The 15,347-nt window shown below is 39.1% G+C and overlaps 1 protein-coding gene across 3 annotated transcripts in view; it reads left to right on the forward strand.

Moving 5' to 3' along the window:
• Positions 1-15,347, forward strand: part of MID1 (midline 1) — a 200,952-nt gene that overhangs the window by 114,427 nt on the left and 71,178 nt on the right. For all 3 annotated transcript variants that reach the window (XM_017858647.1, XM_017859982.1, XM_017859321.1), the window contains exon 3: positions 11-106. In XM_017858647.1, the coding sequence (XP_017714136.1) occupies positions 11-106 (96 nt within the window). The remainder of the gene's footprint in view (positions 1-10; positions 107-15,347) is intronic.

Consider the following 15,347-nt stretch of genomic DNA (forward strand, 5'->3'; position numbering starts at 1 on the left):
TTTTGAACAGCAAAACTTAGAGAGTAACCTCACCAACCTTATTAAGAGGAACACAGAACTGGAGACCCTTTTGGCTAAACTCATCCAAACCTGTCAACATGTTGAGGTGAGTATCTCTGTATTTCTGTATGGTATGTTTCGTATGAAAACTGCCAGATCAAGGTTTTGATATCCTCATGCTTTATAATTTTAAAACAAGAATCTTTCTTAAAATTAAATATTTTGCAAAAGCCAAAATAAAAGATGGATGAAATTAAAAGGAATCAGAACTTCAGAGAATCTCTCCCATCCAGGGCTGCCTCCCATTCCCATTATAGCTCTCCCTGATCTAGCATTACATAGCAGTCCTAATGTTGTAGATTTTAATTGCCCTTACAAAGAACAGTCAAAAAAGGTATTGTAATAGTGTACTAGGGCTGCCATAACAAATTACCACAAACTGGGAAAGCATAAAACAAGAGTAATTTATTCTCTCAGTTTTGGAGGCTAGAAGTCTGAAATCAAGATTTTGGCAGGGCCATGCTCCCTCCTAATGTTCTAGGGGAGGATCCTTCCTTGCCTCTTCCCATTTTCTGGTAGTTGCAGGCAATTCTTGGAGTTCCTTGGTTTGCAGCTACAGCACTCTCAGCTCTGCCTCTGTTGTCACATTCTCCTGCTGTGTCTCTGAATTTGCGTCCAAATTTCCGTATTGTTATAAAGAGCACACCCTACTCCAGCCTTACCTCACTTTAACTTGATTACACCTGCGAAGACTATTTTCAGGTCAGGCATGGTGGTTCACACCCTGTAATCCCAGCACTTTGGGAGGCTAAGGCAGGAGGATCGCTTGAGCTCAGGAGGCCAGCCTGGGCAACATGGCGAAAACCCATCTCTACTAAAAAATACAAAAAAATTAGCCAGGCGTGGGAGCACACACCTGTGGTCCCAGCTACTTGGGAGGCTGAGGTGGAAGGATAACCCAAGTCTGGGAAATCGAGGCTGCAGTGAGCTGAGATTGCACTACTGCACTCCAGCCTAGGTGACAGAGTGAGACCTTGTCTCAAAAAAGAAAAAAAAAAGAGTCTATTTTCAAATAAGGTCCCATTTACAGGTACCAGGGGTTAGGACTTGAACATATCTTTTTTTCCGGACACAATTTAACCCACTGCAGGTGTATATTAATGCATCTTAGTTGTCAGATGTGTTTCCATGAAATAAACCACAATTGCAACAATAGCAGAACCTGCAATGACTCTACACTGCATAAGGAAAAAATAGATGCCACTTCCTTTATGTATGTGATTTTCAAAGTCCTCTTCCATCTTCTCCCAAACTGTCTTTTTTACCACTCCACCCCATGAACTGAAACTAAACAATTGCCATTCACTACACTTTTAAGCCTTCTGGCCCTTAACCAAGCAGTTCCCTCTGCCTGGTAGGCCAATCCCTCCAACCCATGTCTATTTGTCAGAATGCTTCCTGTGTACCCTCCAAGTCCTAAGTCAAGGGGCACTTCAGTTGTGAATGTTTCTGTGGTTCCCGGGACCAGAGTCATCGCCTCTTTCTCTGAATCACATAACATTTTATGATGTCGTATATGTGATTCAGAGAAAGGAGAGATGTCCCCACCCCAATCTCATGTCGAATTGTAATCCCCAGTGCTAGAGGTGGGGCTTGGTGGGAGGTGTTTGGGTCATGGGGGCAGATCCTTCATGGCTTGGTGCTGACTCCATGATGAGTGAGTTCTCACAAGATCTAGCTGTTTAAAAGTGTGTGACACTCCCCCCTCCCAACTCTCTCTTGCTCCTAATTTCGCCATTTGACGTGCCAGCTCTGGCTTTGCCTTCTACCATGTGTAAAAGCTTCCTGAGGCCTCATCAGAAGCTGAGCATATACCTGGTGCCCTGCTTCCTGTATAGCGCCCTGCAGCACCCGTGAACCAATTAAACCGCTTTTCTTTGTAAATTACCCAGTCTCAGGTATTTCTTTACAGCAATGCAAGAATAGTAATAATCTTCTCATGGCTTTATCATTCTTTCATGTAGCAGTTCCATTTTTCCAACCAGAATGTGAAGTCTTAGAGGATGGAAATCAAATCTAATTCGTCTTTGTATCTCATAGACTCTAATGCATTGATTTTCACACAGTAGGAGCTCAGTGAATTTGTTTTAGATGAATTTGCTTGATGACTCTCCAAATGGCAAATTTTGAACACTATTTGAATGCTTGCAAGTTCAGCTCCCCCAAAATATCTAAAGTTGGAGAAGCAAATTATTTTGAGCATGCATTTAAAATTTTGACAGTAACTCCATTTTGCAATAAGAGTTTCTTGAAGTCCCTTTGATCGTCTAAGCAGTAATTATAAGTTTATAGCCTCCTATGTGCCTATAACTGTGAGTAGATGCACAATGTAGCAAATAATAATAAAGATTACAATATGTTAGAGAACAATGTACACACATATAACAACATATTTAAAGAACAGTAGAGTAGCCAATCAGGTGCCAAGCTAGTAGAATATTGCATTTATGGATTCTAAGATTAGCAGTTTTTTTACAGACTAATATCGCTGAAATTGAGCTGCAACTTAAATGAATGGTGAGACAGTTTAATGGACAACATTTGTTTGTTCCTACTGGCATACAAAATATAGATGAGACAGTTGCTGGTATCTTAGATTAGATGGAGTATAGTTTGAGAAGGGGGGATTAAAAGAGAAAAAAATGTGAGTACAATTTTTCTGAAACTTTATGGAAGAGTCAGGACTTGAGCCAGTTACTATAGATTTCACAACTATTATTTTTCAGTACCCTAGGTATTGAGGTGTCAGCTTATTTATTCAACATAATGGTGTTTGTTGGTGATACATTTCTCAGCATAGCAGAAATTAGCAAAGATTGCTTTCAGAAAGATCCTATCAGTGTAAAAGCATGTCTACTGTGCAAACACTGGTGCTTTGGTGGAAGGCTTAAAATACTTTGTGTTTGTAAAGTCTGCGCTTTTACTTACAAGTGCTCCCCTTGTGATCAGAAATATAAAACTGGTTACTAAGAGAAACACATGAGTTAGCAACTTTTTCCAACTCCAAATTTGTTGTGTTTTCCAAAGATAATATCCAGGGAGATAGAAATCAGGGATGTTCTCATCTCCTACCTAAGCCATCTACTCCAGCTGTTCATCATTTGAGGTGCTGATGGAGTTTATGATAGGTGGAAGAGGGCAAGGCATACAAAAGGAAAGAAAAGGAGGAATTAGAGCAAAACACAGGTGAGAGAGCAGATTAGGACTGTCCAGTGAGCTCATTGGTTCACTTAGTAGACCCTCTTGCTTTAAAAGCTACATGATTGTCAGGGTAGAATCAGTTTTTCATCATGTTGAGATGAAGTTGAGAGTGTGAAGGCAGCAGCAGTGGCAGCAGTGTGTTGCAGAATCCAGACCTTTTGAACCCTCTGCTTAGACTGGATTCTCTTTTGGCAAACATCTTGCCAGGGAACATGTTGAGCCTTGTTGATTAAACAACATTGGAAATAATAGTGAACAAGCATAATGTTTTCATTATTATAGGGTAAAGTGAATATGTATTATATGAATAAATGGATGAACAAAATGGAATAATCTGTGTGCCATATTTTATTTTTATGATGTGATAGCATTTGATGTTTAGGACAATAAGAAAGAATTATTTCTCTTCAGTAAAAAGAAAAATTACCTGAGCTTTATGGTAAATCTTACAAATGCTTTATGGATTGGGTGATTATTTCATTCAATTTCAGCTAGTTACTCCTTAAAGCATTAATGTCTGGTTTCCATTATGACTTGTTGTGATTTCAGAACAAATGCATTGCTCCTAATGCAATATTATTATGGCTTGAATTTACAAGACGCTATTCATCCTAACATGATGTAAAATTACATTCTAAGATGTTCAGTAATTTCAAATGATAGATAAATTGAAGAAATTTACAAGGAGATTTTAGTTTTATTTTAATAGATCAGATATGATTTTAGTCGCAATACAGGCTTTTCAAATAAAGCTATTACTGAATTGACTGTAGCAGAGTTGCAAATAGACACATACATGCCATTAGAGGTAATTCTAAACAAGAAGTAAAGAATATTCATTTTTTTCTTTGTTGTTTTTGTATAAATCCTTTGGAATGGAAACACATGTTTATGGGTGAGTAAGTTTGGTATTTGGGAAATTTATTATAGATAAAATTAAAGAAAATTATGAGTAGAAAATAATGATACTTACAGTACTTATTTTACATTTGTTTTATTCCTAATTATTAGTATTCTGAAAGTATAATTTTCAAAAGTTGAACACCCATTTCTCATATAATGATTGAGTCAGTCCACATCAAAGATTTATTTAACTTCTTAATGAAGGAACCAGCAAGATGATAAAGCTGCTTCCAAGGAGGATACCAGAAACGGATATATATAAATGTGGGGAAGGGGTAGCAGGGGAAAAGAATGCCAGACTAGCATAGCTAATTTGGATACAAAACTGGTTAGTGACCTACAGGGCAATAAGGCTAAAACATTTGGACAAAATAAGTTGCATATTATTGGGTTTCTCTAAGTTAACATCTAACTTTGCAGAGTCTAAGCCCTAACCACTAGTAAATAGAAAGTCAGACTCTGCTACATCCCAGTCTGGAGAGTCAGATGACCCTGACTTACGCTGACTTCATGGAATATGCTCTCGTGGGACTTTGGCAGGGCTCACAGTCTTCTCTTTCTCTTTTTTCCAAGTTTTCGATAATTTCGCTTAACATGACTTTTTGTTCTAGAGACTTGATCTAGGAACAGTGTTTGCTAAACAAATATTTCTGGGAGGGGTGTACATTTTGCCTGTGGACAGTTACTTTAATTTGTTACAGTGTCTTGCTAGTTTGTTCATTTTGGTAGTGCGGATGGAGTACCAACTGTGTTAGGTGCCAAAGGACCCTGCCCACAGGAAGTTTACTATCTTCACTAAGACAGAAGAGCACTTATAACACAAAATAAAGTAGAAAGTCATAATTACCATAAAGAAGGTGTGGATTATCTACTTCAAAATTTCAGAGAAGCCAGAAATTGCTTCTAGCTGGGGACTGGGGAAGGTAGCGCAAGATCTGAGCCTGCCTTCAAGGGTAGGTAACATTTGAGTTTATGGAATCAGGGAGACAGCACTGCTTGCCAGGCAAATAAAGGCATGGGGATAGAAAGACAGTGTATATACACAAAGCAAGTAGTTCATTCTGGAGAAATGGAAAGTGTGGAAGAAGGAAGGATCCGGAGGAACCAGTTTGGGAGAGATGAGAGCTGGAAAGGCTTTCATGTTGCATCTGAATTTGAACTTTGGTTTTGAAGGTTTAGTGAGGGTTCAAGGAACACATAGACCTGTGTGAGTTTCACAGTGACAATTGGCATTTCTAACTCTTTTTCAGGAAATGATACTTTTGGTTATTGAGAAAATAATATGGATATTGTCTTGCAAAACTATCTCATGTCCAAGGGAAACCTTCACAGCACTAGGAAACTCCAAAAGGCCATGGAGTTTGTTAGGCGCTAGAATGCTATTCTTTTAAATCAGTGCAGTGGAAAAGAATTTCCTGGTTCACATCCTTGGTTCCTAGATGGTACTTCTTCCTTTTCCTTTTCCTGAAGGTGTCCTTGTATTTGGGCATGAGCATTCCCCGGGAAAATAATTCCCATGCCAGCTGGAGCTAAAAAAACTCACAACACAGAGGTACCTCCTAATTGTTGTAAATTAAATCAATGAATTCCTTCCCACGACCCATGAGGAAGTGCCACATCCTTATAAGTCCACATCTCCTCCCAGGGATTTACCTCTGCTTTTCTTGAGAATGGAAAACAGTTTGAAGGTTCCCCTTCAGCCACCCAATTCTCCCCGCCCCCACCACATTGTTTTCATAACTTGTTTTTTAAATGAGGGTAAAGCAAATGAATGGCTTTTTTATTGTAAGTGCCAAATATTTTTAAAACGGTGGAGAACAGAGAATGGCATGCGGTGGCTCATGCCTGTAATCCCAGCATACTTTGGGAGGCCAAGGCAGGAGGATCACTTGAGCCCAAGGATTCAATAACAGCCTGGGCAATATAGTGAGACCTCGTCTCTACAAAAAAATGTAAAAAACTAGACAGGTGTGGTGGTGTGCACCTGTAATCCCAGTAACAAAGGAGGCCAAGACTGGAGGATTGCTTGAGCCTGGGAGGTCGAGGCTACAGTGACCTATGGAGTGAAGCTGCACTCCAGCCTGAGCGACAGAGTGAGACCCTGTCTCTTGCACACACACACACACACACACACACACACAAGCAGAGTATGAAGGCCAAGACGGTGTGGGATTCAGGAGGCAGAGACATTGAAAGAGCAACTTCAGGTAGACTCCTAAGAAATGTTTGTCTAGGACTGTAAAAACTAATGGATTTTCAACTACTCTGTTTTGTCTTCTTCAGGAGAGAAATAAGGTAGAATGGATGAGTTTGTAGTTATACTAGACAAGTTTGGAGTTAATCATATATGGAGTGAAAGACAAGCTTATGAGAAATGATCAAAATTTGGGTCACCCGCAGAACTTCACTTTTGTAGGTCAGATAAGGACTATATCTTTTCATCACATTCCTCTTCCCATGTACTTTGAAAAATCAGAAGACATAGTTTATTAGCTAAGCAAACACTTAGAATCACCAATGTGTACCAAATTTTCTGCACATTCCGATAATCAAGTTCTTTTACAGCAAATACAACACCTTGACACTTAATAGATGTGCATTTTGCGAATGATAGGTGACTGTGACTCTAAAGATGATGGCCAAGAAAAACTGGGAAAGGGTGGCTGGGAAAGGGTGGCCAATTGCCATAATGGTTTCAAGAAGATAAAGGCTCAGCAGTCCTTACCATTCTTGCCCAAGGTCATCCTTGAAGGGGATTTTCTAATCCAACATCCCTTCAAAGTTCCAGCACTGGCGTCTTTGGTTTATCTTGCCTTGTTTGTAATCACTTCTTAAAATTCTTTTCCATTATTTTCTCACTAAGTTGTTAATCTATTTTTGTTGTTGTTTTATTTTAATGGAAAGTTTACTCTCTTACGGCTTTCTCTGAGTTTCTCCAGTGCTAGTTGTCATGTAAAGTGACAAGGTTCTTGTGGAGGAATTAAGGCTGTTTAATTAGATTTCTGCTCAGATGATGAGTTCTGTAAATTGAAAGGGATGAGAGTGAGGTGTTACTTGGGTGATATGTAGTTTGTAAGAAATTGTAGGAAATCACTTGGCAAAACAGATGGGAGTCTGTAGAAGACTTTTCCAGTAATTCATCAAGCCCTAAAAGCATTCATTTGTAAACTTTGAAATAATGAAAATCATTGGGTTAAAAGAAAGATGAACCATTTGTTTAATTTTGTTGTGCAGTTTTGTAATGCCAAAGCATTCTCTCTCCACAGAAAACTTGGCAATGGCTTCATCCGGAGTCATTGGATGAAGACCAGCATGCAAACACCAAACGAGCTATTTGTGTCTTGTGAACGTGTGTCTGATTTTGGATGAAGTATATACTGCTGAGGGCCGACATGAATGTCCAAAGTTATAATCCATTGTCACTTGCAGATGAGGATCAGATTCCCACCCAATCTGACCCCCTGTGAGAATGCTTTTAAGGTATAATTAGAGTCAGATTCTGGGCCTCATTAAACCACATCATACAACCCACAGTCAGCTCTTGCTCTCCATGTAATCAGCTCTAGAATTATGATAATGTGATAGTGCAAATATGGTGGCTTTCAGAAACTGGATTATCATGAGCCACTATAATAATGGTTGATTTCCCAGGTTCAGGTCTTAGGATTCCCATGACAAAGGAGAAAAGAACTGTTGGTCTGCACAGAAATTTATCATCTCTGGAGAAGATTTTTTTTTTTACTATTGCATATGAATAATGGCTATGTATCCAGTTTACTCTACCAAGTTTACTAAAATTGACAACTCATGAAGCAAATTTAATTTTTCTTGGTAGAGGTTAAATTTAATTATTAAAGTATCTAACACATATTTGAATGTCTCCCTTTGGATTCAGTGCCCTTGACTTAGAAAAAATTGATTCATAACAGGCATTGGATCCTGTTTCTTTCTTGGGTATATTCATGAGGAATAATGAGAAGATATCAGCAAAAATCTTTGAGTATTTTGGAATGAGATTAATCTTATGAATAAATGAATATAAGGCTTAGTAAGCTGGTATTACTTTTAGAATGACATTCCCAAGTTTCAGTTTTGAAACTTTATACAAAACATTATCCAAACCTTTCATCATCTGCTAATCTTTCTAATTTGGGTAGTGTGACCTATTGCATCATATACAGAATCCTACTTAGTGGCTCAGATTGGAGTATGAACACTTGTACGTGCCTCTGAAGAACAAACCCTCTAATGTTTGAATTTGATAGTGCAGATTTCCAAGGTTAATACTTAAATGTGAAGTAATAGGCCTAAATTGGAGGCCCAAAGGCTGAGCATTAGGAAGTTAAAGTGTGTTTTGTTTTTTCTGATATATCTTATTGTGCTCCCTTCACACAATACAAGAATTGCTTATCCTGTCTCCCTTACAGTATTCCACACACACAACCTTCTTTGCCTGGAAATATTTACGTGCATGATTGACTAGAGCAGCAGAAATGTTTCTGGCATGATATAAAGAATAATAGGAACAGGTTGTGATACATTTTTTAAAATAGCCATTGTTGGCCAGGCACAGTGGCTCACGCCTGTAATCCCAGCACTTTGGGAGGCCAAGGTGGGTGTATCACCTGAGGTCAGGAGTTCGAGACCAGCCTAGCCAACATGGTAAAACCCCATCTCTATTTAAAATACAAAAATTAGCTGGGTGTGGTGGTGGGCACCTGTAATCCCAGCTACTCGAGAGACTGGGGCAGGAAATCACTTGAACCTGGGAGGCAGAGGTTGCAGTGAGCTGAGATCGCGCCGCTGTGCTCCAGCCTGGGCAACAGAGCCAGACTCTGTCTCAAATAAAATAAAATAAAATAAAATAAAATAGCCATTGTTAGTTCTAACTCAACTTTTACATGAGATGGTCTTCGCTGGATGGTTTCAGATGAAAGAGTCAGAGGGGAATGGAATGATTCCAGGTGAGAAGGTGACTCTCAGGTAAAAGCTTTGGTTCCCTTATTGCTCCCATTCATGCCATTCAGAAACAAGAATAATCCTAGCAATCAATCCATCATTTTGTTACTGAACCAACCTTTTACTTCTGGGTCTAATATCTAGTTTAAATTATTTTTCTCAATAAATGAACATAAAATTGTCTTCTAATGACAATCAAGCTGAAATTATCTCTGTGTATAAAATAATTAGAGATTATGAAAGAAGCTGGACATATCATTTTTTACCTGATTCCATTGACTTCTATTTTTAATTCGCTAAATTAAATGTTGTAGGAAAAACTGAAGAGCTTTGTTCTAACTTTGAAATTCCACTGCAAAATAATTGAGTCATGCACATAACATGTCCGTTAACAAGAACACAGTTGTAGTACTGGTTATTTTTGTTTGAAATAGAAATATGAAATTTTAAATTCAGCTATTTAAAATGCCCGAGGCTACCATGGAATGTACAAGGCTCTTAGTGAGTAGCAACACAAATAAAGATTTTACAACCAAGTGAGGTAACTTCTTGGCCTAGGAATTTATGATAGAGCTTTTACTATGCTTTTAAAAGTATTTTCACTAGATATAACATCAAGTTCATATATGTAAAGTGATGAAAACTATCATAGTGGTCTAATTCTCTGACACGGCAAGCTTGGTATTGAGATGTGGTAAGTTCATTCAAGGAAGCCTTCTGTCAATTTCCATAGGATTGGGAAGGTGGTGCCTTGTCCATCTTTGCAGGTGTTGGAAGGGGAGCATTATTGCATAGATCTGTTCCAGTTTCACAGCAACATACAGACTGTAGTGTAAAGAAAGAAAAAGTGAAAAAGTGATAGGACTTATATGCACTACAAACAGTTATGACCACTGACCAGCTCTTACTGTCACTTCCTGATTTAATTATCCCAATAGTCTTTCAACGTAAATGTTATTCAGATAACCATAGATACGTGGCCTGAAGCCAGATATAACAAGAATCAGCCAGTAAAGAAATGGGTTGAAGGTAACCAAGTAATAAGTGACTGGAGTGGTTACTGAACCCAAATCAGGTGATTAGAAAGTTAGATTCCCAGGGGAATTCTCATTACAAGAAACATCAGGTAATTGGAAGCCCTGTTAAACCCACCATAACAAAGGCTCAGCAAGTGTACATTTGCAGTGCCAGTACAATCAGTGAGTCTTCAGGTCTTATGCACTTTCTAAAATCTTTTATTATTAACCATTGACCCTCTAACCTCAACTTCTTTGAGATGATAAATTTGTTTCCTTTAGTAAATAAGTAAATTCCTTTTTACCCTCCTTCCCAGGAAGTTTGAGATTCATGTATAAAGATGAAGACCTAAATAATACTGGCTGAGCCACCCTAATTTGAAAATCCAAAATCTGAAATGCTCTAAAATCCAAAACTTTTTCAGCACTGACATGACGCAAGAAGAGGAAAATTCCACACATAAGTACTTAACACAAACTTTGTTTCATGCACAAAATTATTGAAAATATTGTATAAAATTACCTTCAAGCTTATGTATATAAGGTGTATGTGGAATGTAAGTGAATTCAGTGGTCAGACTTGGGTCCTATCCCCAAGATATCTCATTATGTATGTGCAAATATTCCAAAATCCGAAACACTTCTGGTTCTAAGCATTTAGGATAAGGGATACTCAACCTGTAGCATAAAATCAATATTTTGGGTTATAGCTGGGTGCAGTGACTCACACCTATAATCCCAGCACTTTGGGAGGCCAAAGTGGGAGGATTGCTTGAGGCCAAGAGTTTGAAACCAATCTGGGCAACATAGTAAGACCCTGTCTCTACTAATTAATTAATTAATTAACCAACTGGGAGTGGATGTTCTCGCCTGTAGTCCTAGCTACTCTGGAGGCTGAAGCAGGAGGATCACTGGAACCCAGAAGTTGGAGGTTACAGTGAACTATGATTGTACCACTGGACTCCAGCCTGAATGACAGAGACAGAGACCCTGAACTTAAAAAAATGTATATGTTACAACTTGGGACTGAAATATTTGTTTGTATGTTAATAGTTGGTAGCATTTAAGATAATATGACATATTACAGAAATTTGACAGATTTGCTTTGAAATGCTAATTTGAAACATGTAGGTTTCTTTTTTTTTTTTTTTGGGGTGGAATGCACTGGTGTGATCTCGGCTCACTGCAACCTCCATCTCCTGGGGTTCAAGTGATTCTCCTACCTCAGCCTCCTGAGTAGCTGGGATCACAGGTGCCCACCACCATGCCCAGCTAATTTTTGCATTTTTACTAGAGATGGGGTTTCACCATGTTGGCCAGCCTGGTCACGAACTCCTGACCTCAAGTGATCTGCCCACCTTGGCCTCCCAAAGTGCTGGGATTATAGGCATGAGCCACCACGACACCCAGCCTAACATATAATTTCTTTTAGAACTGTTATTTTAAGTTAGATCTGTAAGATAGTTTAAGTTTCAAAACAATATTGCGATGTTCAAAAAAACTTGGGTTTCAGCATTTTTTTTTTTTTTTTCGGAGACGGAGTCTCGCTCTGTCGCCAGGTTGGAGTGCAGTGGCGCGATCTCGACTCACCGCAACCTCCGCCTCCCGGGTTCAAGCGATTCTCCTGCCTCAGCCTCCCAAGTAGCTAGGATTACAAGTGTGCACCACCATACCCAGCTAATTTTTGTATTTGTAGTAGAGACCAGGATTTCACCATGATCTTGATCTCCTGACCTTGTGATCTGCCCACCTTGGCCTCCCAAAGTGCTGGGATTACAGACATGAGCCACCACACCTGGCCCAGGTTTCAGCATATTTTTAAGTTTAGTTTATTAGATTTATAAGAGCTACTTAAGGACTTGGGAAGGTATAACATGTTAGGGTATTAATTTTATCCTGTTAGGCATTTGAAGTGCTTATAAAGTAAATTGAATATGTTAAATTGATAAATGCAGTTTAAAGTATTACAGGAGTAATCTGAACAATGATTCCCCATAGGGGTGAGGATTGACCTGAAGAGGGGCTCAAGGGTACTTTCTAAGGTGATAGAAATGTTTTATCTCTTGATTGAGCTGTTGGTTATCAAAATCCATTAAACTGTCCCTTAAGATCTATGCATTTCTTTGCATGTAAATTTTACCACAATTTAAAAATATGTGTATAGGAACTTAATCAACTAATTTATAGACAGAATTGATTGTTTAATGGAGTTGAGTCTATTCAACTTGAGATAATCAAACATTGATTCAAGGACCCCCTGAGAGTGATTATTCTTGGTTTCATAAAATTTATTAGACATATGAATAGAATAATGAGATCATAATTTGAATTTAAAAGCTTAAGGGAAACTACATAGTGAATTGTTGACATAGATGCAGTTCTCGAACAAAAATCTTGATGGTCTGTAAGTCCATGTCTATTCCTTCTCCTAGTTGGTTGGACTCCTGGGGAAGTAGGACAGTCTTCCTAGTATGCTGCATTTAGCATGCAGCACTTGACTATTGGTGAGTGAATGGAATACCTCTAGAGGCCAACTACATCATCCTTCTGTCTTCCTTGTAGCACTAGTTCATTTGCATAGATCAGCATATCCGATAAACTCACACCTTGAAGGGCAGAAAGGACCCTTCTTGACAAGACTGTACACAGGACAGTGTTTCTATGACAGCAAACCTCGGTAGCCACAAATCCCTGGAGGATCAGTAATGCTAGTGCACACAAGGAGCTCCCTCCCAGCCTGAGGGCTCTGCCACCCAGGTAGGGCTAAGAGGATGGAGTTGACAAAGGGAAGTCAAAAATGGGAGAACTGTCCATCAGGGGTGTTGCTGAGCCCTGAATAGAGATAGAGGTGGATCTGTCTCTCCCCTCATTATAAACCTGTACCTTTCCTTTTATTCTCTCGGATACCTTCTGTCTTTTCTGGTTTGCAAAAGAAAAAAATCGTTAGATAGCCACTTTGAATCAGGCTTGGAAAAACACTTATAAATAATAATTCCACACATGTAAGATGGCTAATCAACCTAGGTCTGAAAATGACTTAACAGGAAAACATTTTCAATATCAATCTCTCATGATTCCCAAACACACACACACACACACACTCACAAACTCACCACAACTTCAAAATTAGCAACCAAAAGACATCTAAATGCTGTGATCTTTCCTTTTCTCTTCCAGATCAGATTAGCTTTGCTCTTCACTGTCCTTTTGTCAAAGCCCCTATTGTACAGCTCTCCAGTGTCCTTCCTGCCTGCCCTTCTACTGCCATTGTAACTTTTACCAGTCCCACTACCGTTTCAGAAGAAAACTCCAGGAAAGCAAGTAAGCATGGATAGTTTTAAAGATCAATGCTGAAGGCCCACTAAGACTGGGATACAAAGGGAGTCAATTAGAAAAAGGTGGGGGTCAAGGAAGAACTCCCCACTCCCAAGTTAAACTCCTCAATTTGCTGTTTTGTTTTAGCCAGACTCTATGGGAGCTCAGTCATGGCCAACTCTCTGCAGATGGCCCCCAAAAGGCTTTTCACAAGGGGCAGTAAGATATAACTGGCTTCGGTATTTCTGTCTCCCCATTCCCAGATAACCAATTCAAGATGCATGCCCACTGTACCCTGCATGTTGTTGAATAAAATTTTAATTTCCTCCTCTGTCTTGCAAAAATGTTCTTTTGCCTCTCTTCCCTGGTGTCTTTTCTCATCTTCCTCACCCCTGGGTTTCCTAACTCTGTCTTGCCTACTCTGATCTCCAAAGACAAGTCCCTCCTTCATATTTGGCATGAAACCTTCCTCAGCTACTCACACAGTAATTGCCTCATTTCTCAAACTCTCTAGAGTCACATCATCCAATCAAAGTACTGTGTAATGTGAGCCACATATGTAATTGAAAAATTTTCAAGTAATCACATTTTTTAAGTAAAAATAATCAGGTAAAATTAATTGTACTAATACATTTTATTTGATCCGATATATTTCAAATGTTATGTCAACATGTAATCAATATAAAAATGATTAATGTATGTATTTCATATTCACAGCACATCTCAATTCATACTAACCATATTTCAAGTGCTCAAAACCGCAAGTGGCTAGTGGTGGCCATATTGAACCACAGAGCTCTAGAACTTCTGTAGCCCATGGTTTAGCAGTTAATTATGTGTGCACTTGGCATGTTCGCTGCTTATTCTCTAGTGAAGTCATTCTCTCTAGCAGGCCAAGTTTTGTTTCTACCACAGGTCCTAGCATGGTGCTTTGCACATTGGGGGCACTCAACAACTCCCTAAGATTTGCTTCATAAATGATCCCTATACACTGATAGCATCTTCCTCATTCATGGAATAACAAGAATGACCTCATCTCTTCTCACTTTCATTCCTTAGCTACTAACACTGTTGCAAAGATCTCTGGAAACCAGAAACTTTGGTCACCTATACCTTAAATGGAGAGAGAAGTAAAACTTGCTGCTGAGAAGCAAGGACTGCATAGAAGGTTTAGTTTGCTGGCAGAGTCAAAATAAGCACTGAATGAAGATGTGTGTGGTTCCCAGTTTTATAAATAGGTTTTACAAGAGGAGAGTGTTTGCTTCTTTGTTTTTGATGCCAAACATTTCTTCTTTTAGCATGTTATCTGAAAGTAATGATGCCAAAGGGATGATATGCCAGAAAAAGATGGTTTGTGTCCAGTTCTTTCATATGTCAGGCATAACCTCCAATTAATCTGAATGAAAGAGTGGGTGCCCATGCAGACAATGCCAGCAAATGCCCCTGTAGAGAGGACACATACAGATGCCAACCTGAAATCGGGCACTGGCTACTGAAACAAAGGATTGCTTTAATTTTTGTGGAATAAACTATTTTTTCCCTCTGCTTTTCATGAAGTGGCCCTAAAGAATTCCTCTTGTTTGTGGTCTCGAAAAAATTAGAACTATGCCAATGAGGCCTGCCTTTAAGGGTTCTATTAAACAATAAGAAGGCTTTGTTCTTGGCAATAAAATTAAAGCAAGCAGTGTTTCCATTACCTGGCGTGCTGCCCTCTCCCTTCCCACAACCCCAACCCTGATCCTGACAAACCTCAACAGACCATCCTGTTTCCCAGGTAGGAAGGTTAGATGGCAACATCTGTCAGGTTTGTGTACAGAAATATAGTTGACCTTAATGATAATGTATAAAGAGCAAGAGACGCCGCGGGGGGAGGGGGGGGGGGGAAAAAAAGGA

Source organism: Rhinopithecus bieti, unplaced genomic scaffold, assembly GCF_001698545.2.
Source record: "Rhinopithecus bieti isolate Rb0 unplaced genomic scaffold, ASM169854v2 scaffold_9, whole genome shotgun sequence".
Taxonomy (NCBI): Eukaryota; Metazoa; Chordata; class Mammalia; order Primates; family Cercopithecidae; genus Rhinopithecus; species Rhinopithecus bieti.